Source organism: Bombina bombina, chromosome 1, assembly GCF_027579735.1.
Source record: "Bombina bombina isolate aBomBom1 chromosome 1, aBomBom1.pri, whole genome shotgun sequence".
NCBI lineage: Eukaryota > Metazoa > Chordata > Amphibia > Anura > Bombinatoridae > Bombina > Bombina bombina.
In genome coordinates this window covers 443,684,529-443,708,659 of record NC_069499.1, presented here as the reverse complement: position 1 = coordinate 443,708,659, position 24,131 = coordinate 443,684,529, and the positions used below count along the sequence as shown (strand labels likewise).

The window sequence follows — 24,131 nt, the reverse complement described above, 5'->3', positions numbered from 1 at the left end:
TGAGGTTTTATTATACTTTTATTATGCATTCGTTTATATTATAATACCATTTATAGTTGTCCAAAGAAATCCATCCTTTTATTTATTTTTTCTTCTTCCAAGTTTCATTACACTGCAATATATGCAATTCTACTTCCATTTGTTGTACTGAATTACGAGCCTCCACAAGAGGGCGAGTTCTTTGAGATGTGTATCGAGCATTTCCTGCCTCACTTAAGTAAGTGCATTTTATAACATGTATTGCTTGTTAATAAATCCAGGGAAACCTATTTCAGATCATGATCCAAAAGATATTTCTTTTCGTTTGCAGAATAAATCTTCATGGTTTGATTTAAATTAGAAGTTAAAACATGTAGAATACAGGGTATTTCTATTAAGTATGCTAGATACAAAAAAAGGCTAACTACTTGTGAAGGGTTTTAAGTTTTTTTTTTCTTTGATACTATTAACTATTACTATTAAACTTAAAGAACTAGATGTCTAGATTACATGCTCAGGGGGTAGGCTCTAAAGTGTAAAGCACAAGAATTCATTTTGTAAGTCTTTCGAGTTGACATTAAAAAAAGGAGGAAAGAGGTCATGTAACAGTGGATGAAAAATGGGGGTTTCAGGGAGTAAGTAGCGGTTAGTAATGAGGTTGGTAATGTCGCTACACCAAAATGGGAAGATCTGAACCAGGGAGTAGCATATTATAGCCTGTCATGTTTGAGCAAATGTCTAATGACAACATATTTCAGATCTTGAGATAAAATGACATTAGAAGTAGATATTGATCAGAAAAAAATAGAAGAAATAAAGATGTTATATTTCTTATACAAATGTAAACTGCATTTTTTTTCTACAGATACATTTGATCCTCACCTCTTAGTACTGCTGGGTTACTCTTTAGCTGTAGCAGAATACTTTCCAGAGGACCTGATAAAAGCTGTATTTAATGTTGAGTTTTTGGGAAAGCTGGATGCTCAATTGGAAAGTGAGTTTTCATATGCGTTTGTATAATTTCCTTTCTAATGGAGCTGTAAAGTACACATACTACACACATCACATATGCACTCGCACAAACTTGTTACACTACAAAACATAATCAATAAATGAATTACTTTTATATATGCATTATATTTATGTTTGAGAGAGAGACTTCAAGCTTTAAACAATAGAAGATGAAAGGGAGAGTAAATACCTTGAATTTTTTTTTTATTTTTTTTATACAAAATGTTTAATTATACTTGATGAAACAACTCTTCAATATGTTGTCATTATTTATTTTGCCCCCATTTTTATGTAATTTAGCTCTGGACATTTAGCAATTTCTAATTCTCACAATTTGAAATGCAGTGTGCTGACTTCTCAAGGCTAACTCTACTGCATATTTGTCCCTAATTGGGTTTAACGGATAACTGCAAAACAATCCCTTTTTTACTAACTTTAGAACAGTGACTACTCTTGTTATCTCTGGACTAAAGCTCAGATTGGCTCCTCCAAACAAGACAAATTGTGGGTGGAGTTTGGTGGCTATTGAAACATAATTGTAGTAAAAAGAATGTTAATTTGTTTTCAAAATGTTTAGACTTGACTGATATGTTACTCTATAGCAAAACATTAGAAATGTCCTGTAAATACAAGGTGTTTACTGTCCCGAGCACACTTGTCAATCAGTGTCCATGCAGCTCCAGGACTGGCAGATTCCACATCACTCTTGACTATTATGTCTCTTCAAGGAAACTATTGAAAGAAAGAAAAAATGTGATACTGTTGTCAGAAAAAAATAGTTTGAAGGTAGAAGAACCTTCTTTATGCTCTGAAAAGCTAATAGTCTTGTAGCTACATTTATTAAATATTTACTTATTAGTTAAGTAAGTTCTTTTTATTTTTATTTTCAAACAAGATGGAGAAAAGGGGCTTTTAATTTGGGTTCTCTGTGACATTGAATACTATTTCACTGGTTGTATGCCACAATGGAGCGTTTAGCAAAATGATTGAGTGGTTTCCTTCCAAGAAGCCTTTAGATCTTGTTGAGTTCTTCATGTGAACCAAAATATTCAGGCATTAAAAAAAAAAAAAAAAAAGAATATTGACTTGGTAAACTGAAATGATCCAGGCGTTTCAAATACACAAATGAACAAAATCTATGCAAGAAAACAAATACATTTGGAAATTCTACTCATTGTAGCATTTGATTTTAGAATATTCTGACTGATGTAATTCTCAATTAGCTAATTCTGTTTATCTGGTGCTAACGTTAATTCTCTCATAGCACTTCCGACCGCTTTAAACATGAGGATCCGTCTCCGTCTCATGGAGTTAAACCGTGCAGTGTGCATTGAGTGCCCAGAGTACCAGATCCCCTGGTTTCATGAAAAGTACTGTCAGCAGCTACATCACAAAGGTAATTTGTTACTGATTGTAAGCATTGTGCCTAAATATACGTTTGTACACTATTTCTTGTAGTATAAGCAGTTTTCCAATATAATATACATCCAATATAATATAACAATATTTATGGGGGATATATATATATCTATCTATCTATTTCATGAATCAGTGAATATTTTCTTGTCACTTTTAAAGTTGTGCAAGCGTAATGCCTTAGTGACAATGTATGTAATTATTTGTTTGTCACATCCAAAAGGGAGGATTGAAAATATACAGAGTTGTGTTTTTTTTTATTAAACAAACAAAACAGGTATTCCTGTGTTGAATAAATTTACTCTAGTCAAAATGATGGAGGCTTGTTCCTGTGGAATTGTCCCTATCAATCCATACTTTTCCATTTTCAGTATAAATATAAGCAGGATTTACTTATCTTTTTTATCCAAGAAATGTTAACATTTAAATTTGCTTTAAGAAACTAAATAATGTTTTCACTTTATAATGTGTAAACCTGTTATTTTTATTTATAATTGCATGTATTATTCATGTTCCATTTCTTATTTTATATATATATATATATATATATATATATATATATATATATTTATTTTTTTTTACAAAATATGTGATTCACATTGCTAATGCGCTACATCTAGTCATGAGAGATAAAGTTACTAGTCTATACAATGTTATAGATAGCAGCCATGTACAGCATATTCAAAACAAAAATCCATATAAAGGAAACTGCATTAACAATGTTTCTGATGGTAAAGTTCACATTCATGGTTTGATCCACCGATAGCACAGGTTGCAGGTTCGATCCCCGGCGAAGGTCCATTCAGCCTTTCATCCTTCCAAGGTTGATAAAATGAGCAGTGCCTTGAGACCCTTACGGGTGATTAGCCGCGCCTTATAAGTACCCAATACATACATACAAGATATTTATTTGCTATATTGCTGCTCTAATATGTCTATACTTTTACGTATTTTGCAGTTAATGGCACTATGAGTTCAGTGCAAAGACAGATCCACCAGATGCTTGGAGAGATTCTTGGAGGAATAAATTATGCGAAGGTCTCAGTAATGACCCCTTATTACCATGACATAGGTAGGATTTCTTATTACACAAAGCAGCATGCTCTCTTCTCAACGGGTGCACATCAGAATTATGTTGTTTTTTTAACATTCTAAACAAGGGTAAAGAAAATATCTTTTTAATTTTTTTTTAAAGGGAAATGAAAGTCAAAATGAAACTTTGATGATGCAGTTAGAGCGTGTCATTTTACAAAACTTTTCAATGTATTTCTATTAACAGATTTGCTTTATTTGTTTTGTATCTTTTTTTTGAAAAGCAGACATAGGTAGGCTCAGGAGCAGCAATGCACTACTGGAATTATTAAGTGATTTGGAGGCTAAACATGTGCCTCTTGTCATTGTCTTGGCAGATGTGTTCAGCTAGCTCCTAGTAGTGCGTTACTTTTATCATTGTACTATTGCTTATATATAACAAATTATAGGATTTTCTTTTTGTACTTATGTTCATTTAAGGCAAAATGTTTGTATTGCAAATAGCAGCATATTTGTCATAACATTATAACTTAAAAGATCACTGTTATTATCTGACCCATGTTCACCTGCATTCATGGGGTAAATCAGGTTTTTATATATATATATATATATATATATATATATATATATATATATATATATATATATATATATATATATATATATAAAATAAAGATGTGTGGTGGTGCACAATTAAACTCTCAAATTCCAATACTCACAAACTGTGCTGGCAGTCCCAAAATAATATACAATACAATATGAAAGAAGGATTGAGCGAAAAATTATCAGTCAATCAAAGAGGGACACAGGCCGCACTTAGTTTACCAGAGTTTTATTACTATGTAATTCTGAACAACCGTAAATCAGAACGTCTACCCTCCACCCTATTCCTTTAAAGCGGAATACACACCAACTAAAATATACAGGTTTTTTGAACAGGCTGGCCAGCTATTCATTGAAATATATCTCACAGACTTGCATGCACCATATACACAGTATCCATATACACATAATATCATTGATATTATGTGTATATGGATACTGTGTATATGGTGCATGCAAGTCTGTGAGATATATTTCAATGAATAGCTGGCCAGCCTGTTCAAAAAACCTGTATATTTTAGTTGGTGTGTATTCCGCTTTAAAGGAATAGGGTGGAGGGTAGACGTTCTGATTTACGGTTGTTCAGAATTACATAGTAATAAAACTCTGGTAAACTAAGTGCGGCCTGTGTCCCTCTTTGATTGACTGATAATTTTTCGCTCAATCCTTCTTTCATATTGTATTGTATATATGTGTATATATATATATATATATATATATATATATATATATATATATATATATATGTGTGTGTATATATATATATATATATATCTCCCACAATGCACTGTATCATCATGCCAGAATAAAACATTTTATTTACATTTCTATTACTCACTTGGTAAACCCCTCTATCATTCTCTCTGGAAATAGCTACCTCTGTTTTTGCCTTTCTTCACTCAGAATGGTTTATTATTTTAAAGGCCAGGTTGTATGTACAGATAATTAAAGGGACACTAATTTATATGTCTGTAACATGTTATAGCACTAATGTTGCATAAGATAAGAAAACTAATATTTTAAATACATATTATAGAATTTGGATGGTTTACAGTCATGTTTAGCTTACCTTTTTTGTTGTAGCCCATTAGGGACAGATATAAGTGGGATCCTGCAATGATCAAGCAATGGCTGTACTGCATGTTGCAAGTTAAAGTTATGTATTCTACAGGATGCACTCCAGCTTTTTTGGGGAAGGAGTAAAAAAAACACCCCCACCCAGAAATTTCAGGGAAAGTGTAAAATAAATAATGACAATACACTGCTATATTTTTTTAAATTTATTTTTATGGTGAATCAGATTTTAAGTCTGGTTCTTAAAAAGACACTAAACACTAAATACTTTTAATGCATTTCCATCTAATTATGGGTGCCGCCATATTGGAACTTAGGTTACATTTCATGTATCTGAAGCAGAGTTGCTGCACATTTACAAACACATCAGCACTGGAATGCAATAAAAGGTAAACTTCAACATGGTGGCACCCATGACTAGCAAGAGGTGGGGAATAACCTCAAAACTATACTTATTATTTGTATTAAGTGTCCTTTAAAGGGCCACTAAACCCAAAATCTTTCTTTCATGATTCAGATAGAACATACAAATTTAAACAACATTACAATTTACTTCTATTATTTATTTTGCTTCATTTTTTAGATATCCTTATTTGAAGAAAAAGCAATGCATATGGGTGAGCCAATCGCATGAGGCTTCTATGTGCAGCAACCAATCAGCAGCTACTGAGCATATCTAGATATGCTTTTCAGCAAAGAATATCATGAGAATAAAACAAATTAGATAATAGAAGTAAATTAGAAAGATGTTTAAAAATGCTTTATCTTTCTAAATCATGAAAGAAAAAATGTGGGTATCATGGCCCTTTAAGTGTACAGAAAAAAAGGTATTTTCCACTTTCAGATTTTTTTTTCCATATCATGCCCCAAACTTTCCCAGCTATGAAATTCTCCCTTTTTAAAGAAGATTTAAAAGTGTGGCGTATGGTCAGCTACTGTTTCTAATCCTGTATATTACAGAGATTGTTAAGGGGGAAATGTAATATAGAAAACAAAAATACCAAAATATAGATATTTTGATATGCTTTAGAATGTTGCAATTTGCAACGCAAATTATTGTTTGGGATTAGATGCTTTCTTTCTAAACTTGGATTAACTATGATTTTAATCTACTAACCAGATTTTGAATGCCTTTTGGACAAAAATAAGAAGCCAATTCCTTACATGGATGAAAACATTCTCTCTGCTGACCTGTCCAAATTGCACACTGGACTTGATGGGCAGCTGTTGGAAACAAAGTCTCTACCCCCAGGAGCACAAAGGTTTGTGGATTTGCCAACGCTTGCAACTTGAATGCTAAAATATTAAAGTTTGCCTTGCATAACCAGATACAAAGGTTGGTGGGTGGATGAGTAAAGGAAGGAAAATAAATAGTGAAGACGTTATAGGAATTACCATGTAAACTTGAGATTTTCCCCTTTCGTCATGAACTATATATAAATTACTGTTCATTTTTGGTTAGTTCCATGTCACTTTACTCAATTTGTCAACCTTCTTATAAACATCTACCATATGCAAGTAATATACAGTAGAACACTTTTATCTTTTCATGGAAGTGTGAATTTGTTTTAAGGAGGTTCATATTCAGTTTAAATTTTTACTCCTATATAACTATCACTGAGTGAACAGAAAAAATGCTTTTCCAAATATCTCCAAAAAATGTAATGTAGTTTCACATATCATCATTTTCTTTTCAAATTAACTTAAATAATAGTGTCAACCAAGTTATTAATTTTTTGTGTAATCATGTTTAGTACAACTGGGAAAGTGAACTTTTTGTTGAAGGGGTGTGGCATCCATATAGTTAGATGAATGATCTCTTGAGTGATTAATATTGCTATAGCAATTGTCTAAATTACATTATAGTAGGTACAATTACATTTGATTACAGTACAGAAGTCATGTGTATACTGTTTCAGTAATCATTCTTTAAATGGATATTAAAGGGACAGTCTACTCCCAGAATTTTTATTGTTGAGTGTTGATTTAGACAATCCCTTTATTACACATTTCCCAGTTTTGCATAAACAACATGGTTTTATTAATATACTTTATACCTCTGCGATTACCTTGTATCTAAGACTCTGCAGACTACCCCTAATTTCAGTTTTTTGATAGACATTCATTTTAGCGAATCAGTACTGATTCATAAATAACTCCACAGGACTGAGAACAATGTTATCTATATAGCACACATGAACTAGCGCTGTCTTGCTGTGAAAACTGTCAAAAAGCACTGAGATAAGAGGCGGCCTTCAAGGGGTTTGAAATTAACACAAGAGCCTACCTATGTTTAGCTTTCAACAAAGAATTCCAAAAAAACAAAGCAAATTTGATTATAAAGGTAAATTAATTTTGATTTAATCCTGAAATGAACTTTACCTAAGCAGCAATCAGAAATCTATATGCTACTGAAGAGTTCTAATAAGCTGTCTAGCAGTGATTTCTGTATTTGCTGCATATACCCTATTAAGGGATTGCTGTGTTATAATGGTATTTAAAGCAAAAAGTCTGAGATTTTGCACATCGTACCCAGAATCCTCTTGTGCATTAGTAACAATGTATATTGAGTTTTACTGGGGAAAAGCAAGCAGGGATACTTGCCTAGATGTGCTAAATTCCTATGCAAAAAAAATTGTTATTGATTTACTTCTAAGACATGGAGGATTTTAATCTCAATTTTATTTCCACCATAATTTTAAATAATTTTGATTTAACCCTTAAATAAGCTTTACCTAAGCAGAAATCTATCTGCTACTGAAGAGTTCTAATAAGAACGAAACAGGCTGTCTAGCAGTGATTTCTGTATTTGCTGCATATACCCTATTAAGGGATTGCTGATGACACCCAAATCTATCTCTCTGCACCAGACCTATCTCCTTCCTCGCTAACCCCGTCACTAACTGTCTTTCTCATATCTCATCCTGGATGTCCTCTCACTACCTTAAGCTAAATCTCTCTAAAACTGAGTTCCTTATTTTCCCCCCTTTTTCCAAAATCTCCGCCCCCCCCATTTTTTTATAACTGTCGATAACTCCATCATAACCCCTACCCCATGTGTCCGAGGGTTCACATTTGACTCAGATCTTTTTCTTTCTTATGACACGGTGAGTCCACGGGATCATCAATTACTGTTGGGAATATCACTCCTGGCCAGCAGGAGGAGGCAAAGAGCACCAAAGCAAAGCTGTTAAGTATCACTTCCCTTCCCACAAACCCCAGTCATTCTCTTAGCCTCTAATGCAAAGAGGAGGTGAAGTAATTAGGTGTCTGATAAAGAATTCTTCTATCAAGATTTTTTTGTTTTGAAGCCAGGGCACGATTGCTCTTATCTTCCATCACAATGGAATTTAGCTGTACTTTATTTTAGTCTCTTCAGCATGGCTGTGGTGGCTTTGAAGCAGTTAGGAACTTGTGGGGTGGGCCTTAGTTTTTCTAACACATTGCTGCCCTATGTAAAAAGGCCAAAGTAGGTTTACTCTGTCCTTTTCTTATTCCTAGATCTCTGTGAGGAGTGGCTTCCTCTCATATCAGGTGGACTGTCCTCCTGCTGGACAGTCAGGAATGCAGGTAAGTGCCATTTTTATTTTATACATCATATGGCACTTTCACATACCACTGCACTTTTAAGGGTTAATCCTGGGGAACAGGGTTATTTCATGGCAGGGGCAGGGTACTGCAGGGCGCCTATGTAGGAAAATAGAGGAGTATTTATGCAGTAGTTTTTCTGGCTTAAACCGCAGAATAAATGCTTCATTTTATAGAGAGACCATTATTTTCAGTTATGGTCTTTTTGTGGCTGGTTTAGTTCACTGCCACTTACTCCAGATGTGACACCATTAAGGGGAAGTGGCTTAGACCCGATCTGCGCCATTTGTCATTTTGGTGCCGTTTTTGTGAGAAGAGTTCACTGCTGTTCAGTCAGATTTCTCCTCTGTCGCATATCATCCTAACTCTACGGAACTCAGAAAGTAGTTGCAGTAGGCTCCATTTGTCAATCCGAGGCGATAGGAGCAGGTAAGCACCTCAGCATAACGCTGAGGAAGTTGTTTTTTTTTTTTTTGAGTTTCAAAAACTTTTATTGATACAAAAGTAGCAATCAAATACAATGATCAGTATGAACGAAAAAATATGGGGCGCACAGGCCCCTACAGCTCAAGTATATAAACAATATAGATGATAAACGAATATCACCCATATGTACCTGTCATACCCAATGGTAAAATCTTAAGATATTTTGGAATAGGTAGGGGGAGATGGGAGAGAGAAGGGGGAAGGGATAGAATAGGGATGGCTAGAGAAATGGAAAGTTAGCTATTGTAGAGGTGTTTGAGGCTGGTCCAAAGTTGGGCGTCATGGTTCAGTCGTGGCATTAGGTGACCAGACAGTGTCATAGCGTGTACCCCAGTCTGCCCAGGGGAGTTAAAATAAATCTGATTTGTTTAAGATGTAGAATACATTTTTTTCCATTGTGTAGATGTACGCCATCGAGTTTAGTATCATGGGCCATCTTGGAGGGGACGTGCTTTTCCAGGACCACTTTGGTATACACATAGATATGCCTGATGTTTAGGTAAGGCGTGAATACCAATGTGAAGGAGAGCAGCGAAAGGGGATTTGGGGAATGTTATACCTAAACCAGCTAGTGTCCGGAAACAGATATTCCAAAGGGGGTTTAGGGCAGTCCCACCATATGTGCATAGTGTCCCCTATCTTCCCGCAGTTACGCCAACACAGTGGTGAGGTAGATCCATACATTTTATTAAGTCTTGTGGGAATATAGTACCAGTGTGTCAACAGCTTATAATATGTTTCAAACAGCGTAACACAATGTAAGGCCTTTCTGGTGAGGGTAACAGTATGTCGCCATATTTGCGGGGAGATGTTGATGTTTAGATATAGTTCCCATTTAAGTAAATGAGGTAGTTTATTTTCACTGTCTGTGCTTCCTATTAGAAAATAGTGTAGAGACAGAGGTCTAAGTAGTCTATTGCCCTGCTGCCAAGTAGTTTCCCACAATGTGCGAGGGCGAGATAATTCAGGTTTGAATCCCCAGCTGGTCAGAAAGTTCCTCAATCTAGTATACTCGAATGTCATGTATTAGGGTAGTAGAGAATTAGACTTTAGTTCATCTAGGGTATGGAAGCGCGGAGTCGAAGAGGGGGACCAAAGGTCTGAGACTATTTGTACGTCTAATTGTGTCCATCTCTGTGGGTGGGAGTCAGATAGACCTAAGAGCAGGCCGGTTAGAGAAGTGACCGGTGAGGGGTGTGGGGCAATATGTGGGTAATGCCTAATCCTGTCCCACATCGCGAGGCATTCACATATTATAGGGTTAGTAATGTTCAGGGTTCGGCGAGAGTGGGGGGTATCCAGATTAAGTCAGGTAGGTATATATGGTGTAATAGCAAGGCCTGTTCTATAACTTTCCATTTGCTTGGAGATTTTTGTGCTCCCCACTGTGTGATGTGTGTTAGCATTGCCCCCTCATAATAGCTATTCCTCCACGATGTAGGGGGCTCTGTAGTATTTTATGGGCTACTCTGGGGGATTTATGTTGTCAAATATATTTTGTAAACTCACTTTGGAATTGGTGCAATAGGTATCCTGGTACTCTAATTGGAAGACACCTGAAGAGGTACGTTATTTTCGGCAAGAATGACATTTTGAAGGCTGTTAGTCTACCTAGCCATGATATGTAAGTGTAATCCCATCTGTCTTTCAGTGTACGTAACTCAGTTAGCAAGGGTAGGTAGTTGTCTTTTATCATCTGTGACATGTTATTTGATATTGTAACTCCTAAGTGTGAGACACAGTTAACTTTATATTGGGTTTTGAGGGAGTCAACCACTTCTTGCGGCAGGCCCCATGTAAAGATTTCACTTTTGTCTAAGTTAAATTTATAAAGGGACATATGACCAAAGGACTCAAGGGCGTCTTTTAACCTAGGTAATGAGGATAGTGGGTCCGAAGAGAAGATTGTAACATCATTTGAAAATAACGCTATTTTGTGGTTTGTGCCATGTAGGGTAATCACATCTATCCGCTTATCTAACCTGATTTGTTCCGCAAGGGGTTCAATTGCAAGAGCAAATAGCAGGGGCGAAAGGGGGCATCCCTGTCTGGTGCCATTAGAGATTAGAAAAGGGGGTGAGTGAAATCCTAGGCCCTTGACCGTCGCCGTAGGGGTGGAGTTTAACGCTTGAATAGCTATCAGGGTTTTTTCCGGGAAACCAAAGGTCCTAAGAACCTCCCATAAGTAACTCCATCGAACACGGTCAAAGGCTTTCTCTGCATCAAGTGAGATGACAGAGAATGGCCTATTTCATCTGGCGGATTCAGTACAGATATTAAGCAAGCGCCTGGTATTGTCTGGCCCTTCGCGGTTGGGTATGAACTGAGTTGGGTCTGAGTGATCTAGCTAGTAGGCTGCGCTTATGTGGAGAGTTTAAGCCCCTAACATTGTGTGTCAAAATCTTAAGAGAGGACATGGGAGGCTGTGATGGAGTGTTTAGATCAGGAAGGGAGGTTGAGTAGGGGAGACGGGGGGGTGGGTCAGGTATGAGAAGGAAGAGGGTTTGGCAGAAATAGTCAGCCTCAGTGGAACCCTAGCGTGGGCTTCTGATGGGGGGGAGATAACGGCAAAGGAGAGCAAAGTCAACCAAGTTAACCCTGCTCCGCACATATAGCTACATTTATCATATAAAAAGAACAATGCAAGAGGAATAACGAGATTAATAGTTCAGAATTTAAACTCACTTATGGTAAGTTTAATAGAGTGCAAATATACCTATATTAATATATATAATATTACTATATTAACATTAACTTTAAATATACATTTCCAGGAATGGGTCAAGTACTCATATCTGCAGTAATCCTACAAACCAAGGACCAGGAGTGATTACATTCAGGTTAAGCCCTGAGGTGGGTTTGTTTTAGTCCTTTTTGCCCTTTGCTCTTTGATGGACCATTCTGGAGCGGAAGCTCTCCGCTTCGGGTCGGCAGCCTGTGGTGAAGGAGAAAGTCCCGAGTGAAGACCCCAGGAAGTGAGGAGAGCTAGACCCCGAGGAAGAGTGGAGATTACATGATTTTGGTTATCTTTTGTAACCACCAAATTCGTGGGATGCCCCCAGCGGTATTTAATGTTGGCTTTTCTGAAGGCCGAAGTGACCGGTTGGTAAGTTTTGCGGTATTGTAGAGTATGTACTGATAAATCTGGTAGGAGCTGAATGTCGCTGAATTTCTCTGATAGAGACGGTTTCTTGAAGGCAGCCTACATCAACCTATCTTTTGTAGATATAACTATGGAAGCAGACTATTACATAACGTGGTTTTCTCCAACATTGGTGTGTCCGGTCCACGGCGTCATCCATTACTTGTGGGAAATGTTCTCCCCCACAGGGAAAGGCAAGGAGAGCACACAGCAAGAGCTGTCCATATAGCTCCCCCTCTGGCTCCGCCCCCCCAGTCATTCTCCTTGCCGCTCTGAACAAGTAGCATCTACCACGGGGATGGCGAGGAGTTTGTGGTGTTAGTTGTAGTTTTTTATTCTTCTATCAAGAGTTTGTTATTTTAAAATAGTGCTGGCTTGTACTATTTACTCTATAACAGAAAAGTGATGAAGATTTCTGTTTAAGAGGGCTATGATTTTAGCACAAGTAACTAAAATCCATTACTGTTACCACGCAGGACTGTTGAAACAAGAGAACTTCAGTTGGGGGTAACAGTTTGCAGACTCATCTGCTTCAGGTATGACTAGTCTCCTTCTAACAACACAGGCTAATGCTAGATGACAGTCATTTTTCCCCTCAGGGGAAAAGGTAAGCCATTTTTCTTTCACCTCAGCAAAAAAGATAACAGGCTTCCCCTTTTTGTTTTTTATGCTGGTAGACACTGTTAGGGGCTAAATCGATTGGTTTTTATTACAATATTATACCATTTGAAATATTTTATAAGCTCACATACACTTGGGAACGTTTTTTATTGATCTGGCTTGTTTTAGACACCTAAATCTAGTCAGGAAGGCCCCTTCACTCTAGTGTGCTGAGGGAGGAAGCCTCATTTTGGCACTTTAGCTGTGCAGTTGAATTTCAAGGCAGTGCATGCAGATTCATGTGAGAGGGTCCTGTGGTTCAGAAAGTGACTCCAAAAGGCTTTTTTCTGTGAATGGTGACCCCTAAGGAAGGTAAAAAGCTGCAGCAAGGCTGTAGCTGGGATTGTGGTGTGTAAAAACGGTTAAATCCAACAATTAGCTCCGGTTTGCTTGTTTTAAGAGCTAGAGTCTCCATATTTGCCGTGCAATACTTTCTAAGAATTAAGACACTGGGGTCCAAATTTCAGAAAAATCGGATATTGCCTTCATAGTTTTTTGAACATTCAGAAATAAATGTGTCATTTTATTATTTAAAGAGACAGTAACGTTTTTGTTTAAAATCGTTTTTATTGCATTGTTTGCCTGCCTAAATCTGTTTTTTTTTTTTTTAAATATAATTTTTATTGAGGTTTAGTTAAAGACATACATAGATCATAATAACATATTCTTTTGTCATATGAGATAAGGCTTCAATGTAACAGGAGTAATATAATAAACATGCAAGAGACGTTTAGCCAACAATTTACATAATTTTCAAATATTAAACAGATAAGATGCTAATCTTTCAAGAGCCTTCTGCATGACACAATAAATTACTCTTGGGCCAACAAGAGTAGCAGGAAATAATGAAGTGGAAGAAGAAACTTGTAACCAAGGAGACCACTTTTGGATCTCAATGATAAACCTCTATTTTTTTAAGTTTAACAGCAATAAAATTTATGTAAATTCAAGCGTATAGCAACTTACTTGAAATAAATAAGGTAGGTAGAGTATAACCAATATATATAATGCTGTGTAAAATAAACACTAATATACATTTCCTGTAGTGATAGATAGAATCTGGAGCGGGATATTTAAATATAATATTTGCTACCTGTAATAGTAGATGTAGTCTGAAATGGTATGTTCAAACTAGCACTTTGAAAGGGGCTACCCGGCGTCGTGTTAGGAGCATATAGACAGATGTGAGGTAACAGTGATCAGTCCAGCTGATCCGGATGGACTTACAGATTCTTCTCTTAAATATTATGTGGGAATTAAAGCTTAGGAAGTGAGGAATGCAATAGTTAGATTGCGGTATTCACGAGACAAACCGCGTATTTAGCTCCTCTAAAATAGAGGGTACATTATAATGTGTGGGGGAGGGGGGGGGAGGTGGTATAAATATGTGATGTAACCCATAGTACTAACATTCTAAGTATTGGCCTCAAACTATTTATTATATTTGTGGATTATCCTGCCATCTCCGAACTAGGACTAGAGAAATGAGTGTGCAATCACCCTACCTAACTTTTCACGTATAGAAACAATTGTGAGCATCCGAAAAGTGAGACACTCTTACTCGTGGCACTGCTGGAGAGAGCTAGTAGTACAGATAAGGGTGGGCTGTAGGATGAATATACATAGTAGGATATGGTAGGATGAAGGGAACTACATACTTGTAAGGTTAGAGCTAGATTTCGATAGGATAAATCAGATTTAAATTTGTAAGATTATATAAAAAAATATGGGGACAATTATAAAGATGATATTAGCAATAAACCCAGAGCTTTATCCTAGGATATATTAAAAAAAAAAAAAAAAAAAAAAGCGATGCTCACACAAGCCTTTGTGCAATACTATGTAGAGCTACAACTGCAATATTTCTACTGGGCCAAATATGTGCAAAATATGAGCGTCACACCACCCCGGCCGCAGGCAGCGGTGCGCCATATCTAGTAGTTGTACCAAGGATCCCAGTATATGCATAGAAACTAATACTCAACTATTGAACCAATAGATACATATGATATAACAGAAATAGTACCGTAATGTATTAAACTAGTCATCTCCAATCCCATTATATTGCAATTTTAAACCTACTATGCAAAGGTTCAATAGCCTGTGGAACTGGATAGAGAAACTCCTCAGGGGAGTGGCTCTCACTGTATCCCCAATATTAGACCTCTATGAACTCATTTATGTCAGACAGGGATTGCTCCACATCTAATTTTGGAGGGGTCTAGACTAATAGAAGGCTGTTGAACCAAATTAATATGTAAGTAAAATGGTGTGGGTAACACAACTATAGTGCCAGGTGCTAGTTAACGGTGACTGGGGAGAGATTCTGAAGTGTCCAACTAGGTCCCAAGTACATGCTTGCAAGTTATGTTTAAGGGTTGAAATCTAAAATTACCTGTCAGGATTCCAGAAAGAAATAAAGATAGCTAGATCGTGTTAGTTTCCTGTATAAATCCAACTAAGACTAAGCTTTGACCCCCCTCTAGTGGCGACAATAGGTAATTACAGCTACTGTCTAGAAATTGTAATTATTATCTTTGCTCTACATTGCGATATGAATATATTCATGTCCCAAATAGTCTCTGTTCTGTGGGAACATTAAACACTATACATTTTACTTTAAATCTCTAGTATCTCACTAGTATTTCCATTGCTGGATACAACAGTTAGTTTAACTATACTAGAAAACTTATATATAAACGAAACCCAAATATAACCTGAGAATGCAGTGAATATTAGTACCACCCAAACTAAATTGCAGCAGAAAATAAAGGTACCATTTTTTTTTTTTTTTGTGTGTGAGCAAGGGTGCGCAATGTATCTTATCCCCTTAGAATATATCCATAAAGAAAAGCCTTTCACTGGGGAATGTAAGCAATTAAGCTAGACATGGCAGGGATCATACAAATTTTCGGAGAAGCAACTTAAGTCTAAGTAAGGTTAGTGGGAAGCTAGCCACAGGTACAACAGATCGCTAAATGACCATACTCAACCATAAGATCTAAAGGTGCGCCTAGAGCCTAGGACTTAGGATGAATGATACTGATAGTGTCAGCCAGCAGGTCTTTGCTAGAAATATTAGTTTTGAGTCAGCAATATGTCTAATGTGTTAATTAACAGTTAGTAGGCAGTAGGGCATATATAATAGCACCAGCATTTTAGCGTGCTCTAAAGTTCATAAAGTCACTCACAACAGAAATGGGTCTCTAACCCACACCAACTCGCTGCGTTGTGCTGGGGATGAGCTGCATGTTATAATCCACTTCTCCTCTGATGATACTCCAGGCAGAGGGAGTCCAGGGGGGAAGCGGGTCCTGTAGATTGGATGAAAGAGACACACTGCAGGCCTGGAGACGTTGGAGAGAAAGTTCCAAGTTCACTGCCCCTATGTATAAAAAAAGTGAGTAACGGAGCTGCACAGAGATGTTAATATATGTGAGATCACCCGGAAAGTCACAAGCAGAGGGCAGCTCGAGGGGAGGATATGCGTATTTGACCTGTCGGGTTGTCGCTTTCCCCCTTTGTACAAGGCTATGCTGATCTGGCTCTGCGCCTTGAAGCATTACCATTGTCATAGTGAGAGACTTGTCCGCGGGTATGCCTAGTGGGTATTCGTTTCCTATATGTGATTCACCTTGTTGTTTGATGTAGTTAGAAGATGTAGTATCGCAAGTTTTTTCTCCTGCTGTGCTCGCAACCCAACCTTCATTAGATATGCTGCCGGGAGGGAGTAGGCACCGGGGCCCCATAACACTATCCCCATCTTGATCACTTAAGATGCGCTCAGTTAGGTCGGGCTGCCGGGTCTGATGGTCGCCATTTCTATTTGTAGCGGTATACAGTCTGTCAGCTAAGCGAGCGTGATGGCTTTCAAGGAGGTGCCTCATCTCCTCTAGAAAGCGAGCCGAGATCTTCATATTGTAGTTTGGATCACAAACCTTGGGGGATAGTGGATTTTCAGTTGCTTTTAAGTGAGGGATTAGTGAAAGACCTGCATAGAAAATACAGCGTCCCCAAGATGGCGTCTTTCTTGTCTGGCTCAGCAACATAAAACAGTTTAGACGGGCCGATGCAGTCTCCCTGGGACCCTATAAGTTCGTCAGAATACACTGCTAGTTCTTAGGTCCATCCACCTGAATTCTGGCTTCAAAGAGGTTGCAATTAAGAGTGGAAAGACCCCTATATTAGGATCTTGGGCCCGGGAGCTGCATCAAAACACGACCCACCAGCTCTGCAGTTGGCTCCGCCCCCCTGCCTAAATCTGTTTAACATGTCTGTTCCATCAGATAACCTATGTTCTGTGTGTATAGAGACAAATGTGGTTCCCCCTTCGAGTGTTTGTGATAATTGCGCCATAGCGTCCAAACAAAATCAGGACAGCTCTGTTATTTTTCATAATGTTGCCCAAGATTTATCTAATGAAGGTAGTGGGGATAGCTCTACATCCTCTCCTTCTGTGTCTACACCAGCTTTGCCCGCGCAGGCGACACCTAGCGCGCCAGTGCTTATTTCTATGCAACAATTATCAGCAGTAGTGGATAATTCTATAGCAAATCTTTTATCCAAACTGCCAGTTTTTCAGAGAAAGCGTGATTGTTCAGTTTTAAATACAGATAAAAAGGATGAACAATCAGACGCTGACGATGCCTTATTTATTTTACCCTCACATCAATCGGAATTGGCTGTGAGGGAAGGGCTGTCTGAGGGTGAAATTTCAGACTCGACCTGATCTAGTGGCATTTAAGTTTAAGCTAGAACATCTCCGCGCTTTGCTTAAGGAGGTATTAGCTACTCTGGATGACTGTGATTCCATGGTAGTACCAGAGAAGTTGTGCAAATTGGACAAATTTTTAGAGGTCCCAGTGCACGACGACGCTTTTCCAATACCTAAGAGGGTAGCGAACATAGTGGAAAAGGAGTGTGAGAAGCCAGGTGTACCCTTTGCCCCACCTCCTATATTTAAGAAAATGTTTCCCATAGTAGACCCTAGAAGGGACGCATGGCAAACGGTCCCGAAGGTTGAGGGAGCTGTTTCAACACTAGCGAAGCGCACAACTATTCCTATAGAGGACAGCTGCGCTTTCAAAGATCCTATGGATAAAAAATTGGAAGGATTGCTTAAAAAGATTAAAGTTAGCTAATTCCTTTATATTGGATGCCGCCTTTCAAATAACGAAATTGGCGGCGAAAAACTCAGGTTTTGCTATAGTAGCGTGGAGGGCGCTTTGGCTAAAATCCTGGTCGGCAGACGTGTCGTCCAAGACTAAGTTACTGAATATTCCTTTCAAGGGTAAGACCCTTTTTGGGCCGGAATTGAAGGAAATTATTTCAGACATCACTGGGGTTAAGGGCCATGCCCTCCCACAGGATAGGCCTTTTAAGGCTAAGAACAAGTCTAATTTTCGTTCCTTTCGCAATTTCAGGAACGGACCGGCTAATAACTCCACTGCCGCTAGACAAGAAGGTAACGCGGCCCAGCCCAAACCCGCTTGGAAGCCCATGCAAGGCTGGAACAAGGGTAAACAAACCAAGAAACCTGCTGCTGCTACCAAGACAGCATGAAGGGGTAGCCCCCGATCCGGGACCGGATCTGGTAGGGGGCAGACTATCTCTCTTCGCTCAGGCTTGGGCAAGAAATGTTCTGGATCCCTGGGCACTAGAGAGAGTTTCCAAGGGATACCTGTTAGAATTCAAGGGACTTCCTCCAAAGGGAAGGTTCCACCTGTCTCGCTTATCTTCAGACCAGATAAAGAAACAGGCATTCTTACATTGTGTAAGAGACCTATCAAAGATGGGAGTGATAAACCCAGTCCCCTCCGGGGAACAAGGTCTAGGGTTTTACTCAAACCTGTTTGTGGTTCCCAAAAAAGAGGGAACTTTCAGGCCAATTCTGGATTTAAAGATATTAAACAAGTTCCTCAGAGTTCCATCCTTCAAGATGGAAACCATTCGGACAATCTTACCAACAATCCAGCAGGGTCAATTTTTGACTACCGTGGATCTGAAGGATGCGTATCTACATATCCCAATCCACAAATCTCATCATCAGTTCCTGAGGTTCGCCTTTCTGGACAAACATTACCAGTTTGTGGCTCTTCCATTCGGTTTAGCCACCGCTCCCAGAATTTTCACAAAGGCGCTAGGGTCCCTTCTAGCGGTCCTAAGACCGAGGGGCATCGCTGTAGCACCTTATCTAGACGACATCCTAATCCAAGCGTCGTCTCTTTCCAAAGCGAGGGCTCATACAGACATTGTGTTGGCTTTTCTCAGATCTCACGGGTGGAAAGTGAACATAGAAAAAAGTTCACTGTCACCGTCCACAAGGGTTCCTTTTCTGGGAACAATAATAGATTCTGTGGAAATGAAGATCTTTCTCACAGACGTCAGAAAGACAAAGCTTCTAAAAGCTTGTCGAGTTCTTCACTCTATTCCTCAACCCTCCATAGCTCAATGCATGGAAGTAATAGGACTAATGGTCGCAGCAATGGATGTGGTTCCTTTTGCTCGAATTCATCTAAGACCATTACAGCTGTGCATGCTCAATCAGTGGAATGGGGACTATACAGACTTGTCTCCCCAAATTCAAGTAGACCAGGTAACCAGGGACTCACTTCTCTGGTGGTTGACCCAGGATCACCTGTCTCAGGGAATGAGTTTCCGCAGACCGGAGTGGGTCATCGTCACGACCGACGCCAGCCTCTTGGGGTGGGGCGTGGTCTGGGACTCTCTGAAAGCTCAGGGCCTATGGTCGCGGGAAGAGTCGCTTCTCCCGATAAACATTTTGGAACTAAGAGCTATATTCAATGCGTTCCTGGCTTGGCCTCAGCTAGCGGAAGCCAGGTTCATAAGATTTCAGTCGGACAACATAACGACTGTTGCGTACATCAATCATCAGAGGGGAACAAAGAGTTCCCTAGCGATGAAGGAAGTAACCAAGATAATGGGCAGAGAATCACTCCTGCCATCTATCTGCTATTCACATCCCAGGAGTAGACAACTGGGAGGCGGACTATTTGAGTCGTCAGACTTTCCATCTGGGGGAGTGGGAACTCCATCCGGAGGTCTTTGCTCAGTTAACCCAATTATGGGGCATTCCAGACATGGATCTAATGGCGTCCCGTCAGAACTTCAAGATTCCTTGCTACGGGTCCAGATCCAGGGATCCCAAGGCGACTCTAGTGGATGCATTAGTGGCGCCTTGGTCGTTCAACCTAGCATATGTGTTTCCACCGTTTCCTCTCCTCCCCAGGCTCATAGCCAGGATCAAACAGGAGAAGGCCTCTGTGATTCTGATAGCTCCTGCGTGGCCACGCAGGACTTGGTATGCAGACCTGGTGAATATGTCATCGGCTCCACCATGGAAGCTACCTTTGAGACAGGACCTTCTAGTACAAGGTCCATTCGAACATCCCAATCTAGTTTCTCTGCAGCTGACTGCTTGGAAATTGAACGCTTGATTTTATCCAAGCGTGGGTTTTCAAATTCTGTGATTGATACTCTGGTCCAAGCCAGAAAACCTGTGACTAGAAGGATTTACCATAAAATATGGAAAAAATATATCTGTTGGTGTGAATCCAAAGGATTCTCCTGGAGTAAGATTAAAATTCCAAAGATTCTCTCCTTTCTCCAAGAAGGTTTGGATAAAGGATTGTCAGCTAGTTCTCTAAAAGGACAGATTTCTGCATTATCCGTCTTGTTGCACAAACGACTGGCAGCTTTGCCAGATGTACAAGCTTTTGTTCAGGCTTTGGTTAGAATCAAGCCTGTTTACAGACCCATGACTCCTCCTTGGAGTCTAAATTTAGTTCTTTCAGTTCTTCAAGGGGTTCCGTTTGAACCTTTACATTCCATAGATATTAAGTTACTATCTTGGAAAGTTCTGTTTTTGGTTGCTATTTCTTCTGCTAGAAGAGTTTCTGAATTATCTGCTTTGCAGTGTGATCCACCCTATCTGGTGTTCCATTCAGATAAGGTTGTTTTGCGTACTAAGCCTGGTTTTCTTCCAAAAGTTGTTTCCAACGAGAACATCAACCAGGAAATAGTTGTTCCTGCTTTGTGTCCGAATCCAGTTTCAAAGAAGGAACGTTTATTACACAATTTAGATGTTGTTCGTGCTTTAAAGTTCTATTTAGAAGCAACAAAAGATTTTAGACAAACCTCATCCTTGTTTGTCGTTTACTCTGGTAAGAGGAGAGGTCAAAAAGCTACTGCTACCTCTCTCTCTTTCTGGCTGAAAAGCATTATCCGCTTGGCTTATGAGACGGCAGCCTCCTGACCGTATCACAGCTCACTCTACTAGGGCTGTGGCTTCCACATGGGCCTATAAGAACGAGGCTTATGTTGACCAGATATGTAAGGCAGCGACTTGGTCTTCTCTGCACACTTTTGCCAAATTCTACAAATTTGATATTTCTCCTGTTAAGTGTAGTCAGTCCACGGGTCATCCATTACTTATGGGATATTAACTCCTCCCCAACAGGAAGTGCAAGAGGATCACCCAAGCAGAGCTGCTATATAGCTCCTCCCCTCTACGTCACACCCAGTCATTCTCTTGCACCCAACTAATAGATAGGATGTGTGAGAGGGCTGTGGTGATTATACTTAGTTTTTTTTTTTTTTTTTTTTTCTCAAAGAGCTTTATTGTCATCCAAATAAAAGAGGAATATACAGAACATGGAAGAGAAAATGAATGTCATCAAATACATAAAATACATAGATATAATCTTTTACAATCTTCTCCAAATGTGTCGGCTTGGATGAGATTAACATATGGATGTGAAAGTTCGTTGCTCCATGTTAAAAGTTTTTTCTTTTCTTCTTTTTTTTTTTTTTTTATTCATAACTTTGTAACGATAAACTTAACTACAAACTTTGGAACCACCATCCTTCCAAGGGGGAGATCCCCAGGAATAAGTGTCAGCAAGAGAAGTAGGAGGAGACGGAGAGAGGGATAGGGAGGTACAGAGAGAAGGTACTCTATGTTATTGACCTAAGTAAGGGAGTCTATCGTGTGGTTAATTCTTCCCAAAGAAATTTGATGTCTGCGAAAGTGCCAATTTGTTTCCTTTTGTAGTAGCCATATTCCTCAAGTGTTAACATGGTCGTGACCTTATTAATCCATTCTAATAGTGTTGGCCTGTGCTGTGTTTTCCAGTGAAATGCTATTATGGATTTGGCACTTGTAATGCCTATTTGTAATAGTCTAAGTCTCAATTTGCAAGGGAACGGGGGGAGGTCATTTTTAGCGCCACTCTGGGTGTCAGCTCAAATTCTTCAGTCAGTATCTGCCTATAAAAAATTTCTATTTCGCGCCAGAGTGGTCTAATTATATCACAATCCCACCACATATGTAAATATTGGCCTCTAGTAGGGCAACCTCTCCAGCAATTGCTGCCTGCCTCTGGGTAGATGGAGTGTATACGTGAAGGGGTTAGGTACCATCTCATTAGCACTTTAAAATTAAGTTCTAGCATTTGGGGTGAGCATGACGACTTTTTCGTGTTTTGGAAGATCTTCTTCCAGTCTTTCCCATTCAGATCGCATCCCAATTCCTCGTGCCATTTGGTTGTGTATGAGGGGAGTGTAAGTGTGTGTTCTGTTTGTATAAGTTTGCGTGTCAAGGACAGCGAGTGCCGTAGCGGGGTTGTGTTTGTGCAAAGGGTTTCGAACGGGGTCAGTTCCCTCAGAAAGTCTTTCTGGTGTGGTGAGGTGTATATAAAATGGTGTAATTGAGAATATTTTAGCCAGTTAGAATATCGTCCCCCTGCTACTGTACACAGGTTTTCTCTCCCCGCCAACTTCCCATGAAGCGTGAATTCTTTTAGTGGCACCGTGTATCCCCATTCAGTTAGTCTCTGTTGTCCTTTATCTAACCCTCCTATCATCTCAGCATTCAGTGGTATGGGAAAAAGAGGAGAGCGAGCTCCAGTAAGATACGTCTGGTGAAGATTAATATTATCCCATGAGTCAAAAACATGCTTATGAATCGTTAAATCGTAACACTGTGGGGGCCGTAAAGATTTAGGCACCCAGCAAAGAGCGCCCACTGAAGGGACTCTAAGGATGTTAGAGTCTAAGGATACCCAGGCTTTCGAGTCACCTGCTCTGTGCCAGTCTAGGATTCTTTGTAGGGTGACTGCGTTATAATATACTGTTATGTCTGGTAGCCCCAGTCCTCCATTTATTGTGGCTCTGTACATGTTGGATTTGTTAATCCTAGGTTTACCTTTTCCCCAAATAAAGGCGTTTATATGTCTTTGGAGTTGAGCTAAGTACCATTTGGGAAGAGCTATGGGCACCGCCTGAAGTAAGTACAATACTCTGGGTAAAGTGGTCATTTTAATGCATTGTGTGCGTCCCCACCAGGAAATTGGTTTTAAAGACCAAGTGCGAAGATCTTGTTGCGTTGTTAATAAAAGTTTGGTGTAATTTTCTTTAAATAGTTGTGTGTGGTTGGGGGAGATATGTATCCCTAAGTATTTTATGGACCTGTCCCGGGCAATCATTGGGCAAGTGTTTGATATATTAAGGAAATCAGCCTGGGTCATGGAGACATTTAGTATCTCTGATTTCTGTGGGTTTATCAAGAAACCCGAGTACCGGCCAAAGGTGTTAATTTCCTCTAAGATCTTAGGTACTGTATGGTGTGGGTCGGTGATTGTGAATAGTACGTCGTCAGCGTATAATGCAATTTTAAAATCGTGGGGGCCTATCTTTACACCATGTATCTCATTGTTACTTCGAATATGGGCTGCAAAGACCTCCATTGTTAAGATAAACAGTATGGGTGACAAGGGGCAACCCTGGCGTGTGCCGTTTCGAATTTGGAAGGGATCTGATAGCATTCCATTTGCCTTAACTTTAGCAGTGGGACTAGTATATAAGCTAAGTATGCGTAAAATCATGTGCGGCCCAAATCCTATCGCCTTTAGTGTCTCTTCAAGGAATCTCCAACTTATGCGGTCAAACGCCTTCTCGGCGTCCACCGCCAGAAGGGCTGATGGAATTTTGTTATGTTTTGCGTATGATATTAAAGTCAGAGCTCTTATTGTATTGTCCCTCGCCTCCCGTCCTGGGACAAATCCCACTTGGTCCGTGTGTATTAGGGACTGCAGTACTACATTGATTCTTTTTGCTAGGA

At 39.2% G+C, this 24,131-nt stretch overlaps 1 protein-coding gene across 3 annotated transcripts in view; it reads left to right on the top strand.

Moving 5' to 3' along the window:
* FASTKD1 (FAST kinase domains 1) overlaps positions 1-24,131 on the top strand; it is a 69,550-nt gene that overhangs the window by 20,427 nt on the left and 24,992 nt on the right. For all 3 annotated transcript variants that reach the window (XM_053698406.1, XM_053698404.1, XM_053698405.1), the window contains exons 9-13: positions 103-217; positions 845-973; positions 2,255-2,386; positions 3,365-3,478; positions 6,236-6,377. In XM_053698406.1, coding sequence (XP_053554381.1) covers positions 103-217; positions 845-973; positions 2,255-2,386; positions 3,365-3,478; positions 6,236-6,377 — 632 coding nt within the window. The remainder of the gene's footprint in view (positions 1-102; positions 218-844; positions 974-2,254; positions 2,387-3,364; positions 3,479-6,235; positions 6,378-24,131) is intronic.